The 8,955-nt window shown below is 40.2% G+C and overlaps 1 protein-coding gene across 1 annotated transcript in view; it reads left to right on the forward strand.

The window, feature by feature from the left end:
• man2b1 (mannosidase, alpha, class 2B, member 1) overlaps positions 1 to 8,890 on the forward strand; it is a 30,898-nt gene extending 22,008 nt beyond the window's left edge. Inside the window, exons 15-23 of the mRNA XM_083970019.1 lie at positions 364 to 484; positions 622 to 740; positions 1,882 to 1,983; positions 3,203 to 3,290; positions 3,399 to 3,479; positions 3,984 to 4,208; positions 5,444 to 5,593; positions 6,814 to 6,916; positions 8,434 to 8,890. Of these exons, the coding sequence (XP_083826145.1) occupies positions 364 to 484; positions 622 to 740; positions 1,882 to 1,983; positions 3,203 to 3,290; positions 3,399 to 3,479; positions 3,984 to 4,208; positions 5,444 to 5,593; positions 6,814 to 6,916; positions 8,434 to 8,540 (1,096 nt within the window). The 3' untranslated portion in view covers positions 8,541 to 8,890. The remainder of the gene's footprint in view (positions 1 to 363; positions 485 to 621; positions 741 to 1,881; positions 1,984 to 3,202; positions 3,291 to 3,398; positions 3,480 to 3,983; positions 4,209 to 5,443; positions 5,594 to 6,813; positions 6,917 to 8,433) is intronic.
• Positions 8,891 to 8,955: the final 65 nt, after the last annotated feature.

The raw sequence follows: 8,955 nt of genomic DNA on the forward strand, positions 1-8,955 counted from the left end.
TAAAGGGATAGTTCAACATTTTGGCGAATTGGCCCATTGCCATAATCCCTATAGTTTTAGCAGTAGGTTCGTTACCTTTAATTGTCCGTGCAAGCTATGGGATTTCTTGGTTTCCCTCATCAAACTCATCAAATACACAATCCAACAACTCCAAAACACTCTGGTGGACAAGTTGTGACCTGCACATTCACCACGCTATGAAATAATAACCACACAGAGTTGTTTTAGGGGGAAATGCAGAGACTGCTTGCTGAAAAACTGTCCCTGAAGGCAACGTGCATCAGCGGTTTTGCATGAATTTACCTCTAAAACAACTCTGTCTGGTAACTATCCCTTTAACGTGTGTGTGTGTGTGTGTTACAGGTACAACGCCAGCGACGGCAACAACTCTGAGAGCAACCAGCCGTCGGGAGCCTACATCTTCAGACCCAACTCGTCCACGCCGTTCGCCATCAGCCGCACGGCCGAGACCCAGATGCTGCAGGTCCAGATCCTCCAGCTGTGCCACATCTGTCCGACACTTTAAATGCACCGGATAGACTGTGTTTATGTGTGTGTAATGATGAGGTTGTGTGTGTGTGTGTGTGTGTGTACTGACTGCTGTGTGTGTTGATGCTGCAGACGTCCGTGGTGCAGGAGGTGCGGCAGCAGTTCGCCCCCGGGGTGTCTCAGGTGGTCCGTCTCCATGCCGACAGCAGAGCCCTGGAGCTGGAGTGGACGGTCGGACCAGTGCCCATCAAGTCAGTGAACGCACCACAGCACAGCAGATAGATACACAATGAATAGACACTGATTTGTATATATACACTGCAAAAACTCAAAATCTTACCAAGAATATTTGTCCTAGTTCCAGTCAAAATGTCATTTCTAGTCAGAACAAATCTAATTATACCTAAAATAAGACTCATCACATAAAAAGTAGCTTGTTTTTAGACACTTTTTTTTACTAATTTCAAGCATATTTTCACTTTAAATAAGTAGAACAATCTGATAGTGGAGCAAGTTATTCTTTCTTATTACAAGCACAAAAACTTGCTTTCACTGGCAGATTTTTCTACTTATTTCAAGTGAAAATTTGTTTGAAACAAGTGAAAATGATCTAAAAACAAGTAAATTTTTAGGTGATGAGTCTTATTTTAAGTGGAAAGAGATTCGTTTTGACTAGAAATTAGACAGTTTAACAAGAAATTAGACAAATACTCTTGGAAAGATTTTGAGTTTCTGCAGTGTACTATATCAACACTGCAACATGAAGAGTAGAGCTGCACAATTAATCACAATGTAATCCAATGTGTTGCTACGGAGACAGCCTGGTCAACGAATCAGATTCACAAGACGTAAAAGAGTTTGTTTGGTACGAGACCAACAAAAATCAATATAATATTTTTGGTTTTAATTGAAAATGAAGCAAAAATGATTTGACGTGACACTAAAATGACAATATATTATTATAATTTCTAATCGCAACATGATCACAAAAGAGTGAATGAATAAATGGCATCAGTGTCAGTGAGCCAATCAGCATGCAGCATGTCTGGAGCAGTATCTAATAACACTGGTGATTGGCTGTTTATTCACAGAAAAAAAACATTTGAGTGTGTAAAAAAAAAAAAAAAAAAATACTGAAACTAGAATCAAATTGTTCTCTAGTTGTCTAAAGTGGAGTTGATACATTTCCAGACTGCTCCGTACTGTACATATACGTGTTATAAGAGTTAGATTCTAAGCATTTTTGATCAATTATAATTTCATCTATAAAATGTCAGACATTAGTTATGAACAGACATATTTTAATTTCCAAGAATCCAAGATGTAATGATTTAATATGATATAAAGAAGAAGCAGAAAGAGGGTAAGGTCTGGTCTCGTCCTGTCCCTCAGTGACAGCCTGGGGAAGGAGGTGATCACCCGTCTGGACACCAGCATTCAGACCTCAGAGATCTTCTACACCGACTCCAACGGCAGAGAGGTGCTGCAGAGGAGGTGAGACACCGACACCTCTAAACTACCCCATTATTGGCCATAAAGTTGGAACAACTCTGAAGATTTACACTTTATTATCTAAGAAGAATGAATCACATTGTCACCTCAGTCCTAGATGACGAGGAGGAGGAGGAGAAAATAGTAATTATTATACAGGTGCATCTCAATAAATTAGAATATCATGGAAAAGTCAATTTCCATGCATATAGATGGACATATTTTCAGAAGGCCACATTTCCAAATTAAAAATGACTTTTTTTTAATTGGTCTTTTGTAATAATCTAATTTTATGAGATACTGAGTTTTAGGTCTTTATTAAATGTGAAGCCATAATCACTACAGTTAAAAGAAATAGAATAAATAAAGACATGAAATGTTTAATTCTCTGTGTAATGCATCTAGATCAGTGGTTCTCAACGTGGGTCCTTGAGAGGGTTCAAGGGGGTCCCCAACTTTTTCTTGAAATTTTCCCACTTTTTTCTTGAATTGTTAAAAAAAAAAATTGAGAATTTTTTTTTTTTTTTTAAGAAATTTTACCACTTTTTTTTCGATTTAGAACAAATAATTTTTAACCTTTTTTTTACCGATTTATTAAAAACTTTTTTTGGGGGGAGAAATTTTACTGCTTTTTTTTTTCTTTTTAGATTTTTTAAAACTTTTTTGTATTTTTGGAGAAATTTTACCACTTTTTTTCAAGAAAATGTTTTACTTTCTTTTTTTTCAGGAGAATTTTACCACTTCTTCCTAGAAATGTTTGAATGTTTTTGGAGAAATTGTACCACTTTTTTTCCAGAGAATTTCTCTATAATGTTTCCAAAAATTCACACCATTGGCCCTAATTTGAATGTACAAAACTTTACTCAGTCTCGGAACAAATATTTGTGTATTTCTGGTGTTTGCTTTTGTCCAATGGGGGGTCCGTGGTCTAATTTGTGTCAATTTTGGGGTCCTTGATGTAAGAAAAGTTTGAGAACCACTGATCTAGATTAGTATTAGTTTCACTTTTTGAATGGAAACACTGACATAAATAAACTTTTCCATGATATTCTGATTTATGTGTGTGTGTGTGTGTGTGTGTGTGTGTGTGTGTGTGTGTGTGTGTGTGTGTGTGTGTGTGTGTGTGTGTGTGTGTGTGTGTGTGTGTGTGTGTGTGTGTGTGTGTGTGTGTGTGTGTGTGTGTGTGTGTGTGTGTGTGTGTGTGTGTGTGTGTGTCCCACAGGAAGGACTTCAGGCCGACATGGAAGCTGAAGCAGTCTGAGCCCATCGCCGGAAACTACTACCCCATCAACTCCAGAGCTTTCATCAAGGTGTGTGTGTGTGTGTGAGAGAGAGTGTATGTCCTCAGATTTCTGGACACAAACAAATTCAGACAAGTCATTTTTTTGTGTGTGTGTTGATGTGTGGTTTGTCTTCAGGATGACCACGACCAGCTCACCGTGGTGACGGACCGCTCTCAGGGAGGAGGCAGCATCCACAACGGCTCTCTGGAGATCATGGTAACACACACACACACTGCAAAAAATTCAAAATCTTTCCAAGAATATTTGTCTTATTTCTTGTCAAAATGTCTAATTTCTAGTCAAAACTAAACTCTTTTCACTTAAAATAAGAATCATCACCTAAAAAAATGAACTTGTTCTTAGATCATTTTCATTTGTTTCAAACAAATTTTCACTTGAAATAAGTAGAAAAATCTGCCAGTGAAAGCAAGTTTTTTTGTGCTTGTAATAAGGAAGAAAAACTTGCTCCACTGTCAGATTTTTCTACTTATTTCAAGTGAAAATATGCTTGAAAGAAGTAAAAAGTGTCTAAAAACAAGCTACTTTTTTATGTGATGAGTCTTATTTTAGGTATAATGAGATTTGTTTTGACTAGAAATTACATTTTGACTAGAAATAAGACAAATATTCTTGGTGAGATTTTGAGTTTTTGCAGCACTAACTCACTCCGTCCACATGCAGACGGCTTCATCACCTCCTCCTCCTCCTCTTCCTTCTCAGCTCCACCGCCGCCTGCTGTACGACGACGTGCGCGGCGTGGCCGAGCCCCTCAACGAGACCTCCCAGGTCTTCCCCGAGGGGCTGGTGGTCCGCGGCCGCCTGCTGCTGTCCCTCGACCCCCCGCCGCACGCCGCCGACGCTCACCGGCCCCTCGCCGAGGAGGTGGTGCTGCAGCCGCTGCTGACCTTCACCGACGGAGATCTGAGCCCCAACACACGACTGGAGGTGAGAGAGGAGGAGGAGGAGGAGGACTGAAAACTGGAGATTAAAGGGATAGTTCAACATTTTGGCAAATTGGTCCATTGCCATAATCCCTATAGTCATAGCAGTAGGTTTGTTACCTTTAATTGTCGGTGCAAGCTGTTTATAGAACGGCGGAGCAGAGCCGTGGGCTGCTCAGAGCTACGCTACGGAGGCTCATGGGATTTCTTGGTTTCCTCATCAAACTCATCAAATACACAATCCAGCAACTCCAAAATGCTCTGGTGGACAAGTTGTGACCTGCACATTCACCACGCTATGAGATAATAACAGAACGTTACCAGACAGAGTTGTTTTAGAGGTAAATTCATGCAAAACCGCTGATGCGAGTTGTTGGATTGTGTATTTGATGAGTTTGATGAGGGAAACTAAGAAATCCCATTAGCCTCCGTAGCGTAGCTCTGAGCAGCTCACAGCTCTGCTCCGCCGTTCTAAAAATTGCATGCACCGACAATTAAAGGTAACGAACCTACTCTTAAAACTATAGGGATCATGGCAATGTGCCAATTTGCCAAAATGTTGAATTATCCCTTTAAAGTATAAACTCTCCTCGATCTAAAATAATCAATTAATCAAGTGGAGATCACATTCATAGCCAGAATAAATATTAGACTCTAAAATGAGCTTTTTTTCTAATATAATGTTGAGTCATGTATTTTAAGTTCTTGGAAATGAAACAAAAAGTCTGTTTGTGACTTTTCTCTGACATTTTATTGATAAAATGATTAATTAAAATGAATCAATAATGTAAATCTCAGTCAGTCTGTAGCTGTAAACTGAACCCTGAGCTCCAGACGTCTTCACATTTAAAACCTGAGCTGCAGTTATTCAGGTTCAGGGGCGAGGAATCATCAGTTTCTGCTGCAGCTCCAGTCCAACTCGTCTCTCTGTTCTTGTTTATGTATTTTTTTTATCCATTTCCAGACATTGTTCTCATTTCACGGCGTCTCAGGAGGAGAACTCAGTGTTGTCTGACTCGCTCCGATTGTGCGGATGTTTTTCTGCAATTACACACACACACGCTCTGCTCTAAGACAATTTAAAGTAAAAAAAAAAGAGTGAGATTTACCTGCAGGTCAATGTCAAACAAACAGGCTGCGTCAGAGCGAGTTTTCAACTGTTTATCTGTCCTGTGTGAATAGACTGAAGTCAGTTGTGTGTGTCTGTGTGTGTGTGTGTGTGTGTGTGTGTGTGTGTAGTTCTCGGGGCTCCAGGCTGCGCTGCCCCCTGCTGTTCACCTCCTCACGCTGAGCCAGTGGGACAGAGACTCGGTGCTGCTCAGACTGGAGCATCAGTTCCAGAGCTGGGAGAGTAAAGTCAACTCCCAACCCGTCACCGTCAACCTGCAGGTCAGACACACACACACACACACACACACACACACACACACACACACACACACACACACACACACACACACACACACACACACACACACACACACACACACACACACACCTGGGCAGGGGCAGAGATTAGTATACATTATTCAAGGGATAGTTCAACATTTTTGGCAAATTGGCCCATTGCCATAATCCCTATAGTCATAGCAGTAGGTTTGTTACCTTTAATTGTCGGTGCAAGCTATTTTTAGAACGGCGGAGCAGAGCCGTGAGCTGCTCAGAGCTACGCTACGGAGGCTCATGGGATTTCTTGGTTTCCCTCATCAAACTCATCAAATACACAATCCAACAACTCCACAACGCTCTGGTGGACAAGTTGTGACCTGCACATTCACCACGCTATGAGATAATAACACAACGTTACCGGACAGAGTTGTTTTAGAGGGAAATACAGAGACTAGTTGATGAAAAATTGCTTCCGAAGGCAACGTCCATCAGCAGTTTTGCATGAATTTACCTCTAAAACAACTCTGTCTGGTAACGTTCTGTTATTATCTCATAGCGTGGTGAATGTGCAGGTCACAACTTGTCCACCAGAACGTTTTGGAGTTGTTGGATTGTGTATTTGATGAGTTTGATGAGGGAAACCAAGAAATCCCATGAGCCTCCGTAGCGTAGCTCTGAGCAGCTCGCGGCTCTGCTCCGCCGTTCTAAAAATAGCTTGCACCGACAAATAAAGGTAACAAACCTACTGCTATGACTATAGGTATTATGGCAATGGGCCAATTTGCCAAAATGTTGAACTATCCCTTTAATGTATGATTGATTATTAATGGATGAAAAGTAGATGAGCAGGAATGTGTGAGTGTTTTAGTTTAAAAACAATAAAATGAGTGTGTTTGTACTGTGAATGTTTTTTTTTTTAGATTAATAACAGGTTCAGTAAAATAAAGCAAAAAGGAAGAGAAAATATAATAAAATGTAAATAGACACTTAAACTTTAAGAAAAACCTCCAAAGGAAGTTCCTTAACAACTATTTAACAGCTTTTATTGGTCATGTGAGACCATTTTAACGTCTGTCGCTACTATAAAGGCTTTTTATTGGTTGTAAAAGTCATTTTTGTTATTTTTCAGTACGTGTGCGTCACTGTGCAAACAGCAGACATGGACATGTTTTAACACTATGACTAATTTTGTGTGTGTGTGTGTGTGTGTGTGTGTGTAGAAGCTGTTTTCCACTATGGACGTGCTGGGCGTGTCCGAGCTGAACCTGTCAGCCAATCAGTGGAAAGAAGAGATGAAGCGTTTTAACTGGATGCCACAGACAGGTACAGGACACACACACACACACACACACACACACACACACACACTCAGATGGTTCCTATTTGTAAGTTTTGCTACATTGCTAACAGTGAGCATGAGCAACTGTTCTGGACTCATTCACTCACCACCAGATGTTTCCAGAGGTGGAAGTCAACACGTCTCTATTATGTCCTTTTTTGAAGCTAGCATGCTAATGAGCTAGCTGCAACCCCTCGTGTCAGAGTCTGAACACACAGCTCTGCATGTTCATTCATAATTTGAGAGTTGAGTTGCGAGTCTTTATTGTCATCATACTAGATAGTGAAATTTTTATTTTTATTCATCAGATGTTGTTACTAAATGACAGAAAAGCTGTTAGTATTAGGACCAGAATTCAATTTTAAATCACTGCTAAATCAACTTTAAAGAGGAACTATGCTACATTTTTACCATAATTTAACAGCTTTAGATGAATGTTGATGGTTAAATCAATGACTTGTAACTAGTTCCAGGGAGAATGGAGGCTCTCTGCCTTCCACCTAGCGTCTCTTGACTGAAAACCAACCTTATAATTACCTTTTATGACGGATAAGACTACACAAATATACACATTGTAACACGTAAATGATAAATAACGTTATCCACCGCTCTCGTTGAAAACAAATGCACATGGCCGGGAGGAGGGTTAGTGAAACAGAGGAAACGTGACTGGACTTGGACTTACATAGTTCCCCTTTAAACACCAGAAAAAGCCAAATAAATACTTTAAACGTTTAATTATAAAATAAATGGACAGATATGGAAAAAAAGAAACAAAGGTTTAGGTGGCTGCAATGTCTCTAGCTCTGAAAATAAATTAGATTATTAAACCATTTGTCCTGTAGGTGGCACAGTCACAAGAGAGGAGCTCCATCCATTGTGTTACAAGGAGACGGTTCATCATCTAGACTCAGATTTCTTAAAATCTACCTGTTGATTTATAGATTTATTGAATAAAAGAGGACATTTTGGCACTAAAGGAAAAGTTAGTAGAGTGTTTTACCCTTTGTACTAATGATTTATACAGGTTTATGGTTTTTAATGCTGAATTTTAACCAGGAGGTTCCCATTGAGATCAGAAATCTCTTCTACCCTCCTTCACACGAAGGAGATAAAGAGTCCAGAATAAAATCTGAGCTGTTCTTTGTAGAGGACTGGACTCGTCCTGCAGCTGCTGCCGGTCGTCGTAGATGGAGGAGAACCCAGAAATCCACCGACGGTGTTTAATTTCTAGGCGGGCGGCGGTTTTTAATCAGAGCACCATTACAGTCAGCTGAGCAGTAAAGAGCGTCTCTCTGCAGGGACTCATTAACCAGGCAGTGAAATATAATGAGTCATAAATGCATTGTTATGCTTCACAGCTTTGTTAGTAAACTGCAGGCTGTTGGATGTTTGTAGAAATAATCTGCTTCTCTCCGGTCGCTCGCTGGTTTTTTAAAATGTATTTATTATTTATTTTAATTTTTTTTTAAGCTGCACTTGTTTTGTTTTTTTATTCCAGATGAGAAGCCGCCACCGCTGAAGTCGCACCAGGACCCGTCCACGTGGGAGGTGACGCTGAGGCCCATGGAGATCCGGACCTTCCTGCTCAGGGTCAGCCTCAGATAGCCAATCACACGCTGCTGCAGATTTTTTTTTTTTTTTTTTTTGCAAGAAAGTCACAAATTAAATCAAATCGAAATCAAGTTCCAGTGGCCCATCGAGACACAGACATGAGGATGTTTGTTTGACTTTTACCAAGAAATGAAGCAGAAGTTTGAGCTGCGTTCACGGCCCAGAAACGTGGTTGGAGACACATGGACAGGACTTTCTACAGCTGCCTTAACAACAACAACAACAGACAATACGATGACGACTCAGATCTACCGTCTGCCTGGTGTTTACTTTTCTACTTCTGAAAATGTGTGTGTATATATTCTGATTTTTGTACTGATCAAAAAGCAGCTCATTAAATCTGTCACTGACTCTGTTTCCTGTGTGTTGGTCGTGTTACAAACTCTGTGCACAATCACTCAAATAGACA

This window comes from Trachurus trachurus, assembly GCF_905171665.1.
Source record: "Trachurus trachurus genome assembly, chromosome: 1".
Classification (NCBI taxonomy): Eukaryota; Metazoa; Chordata; class Actinopteri; order Carangiformes; family Carangidae; genus Trachurus; species Trachurus trachurus.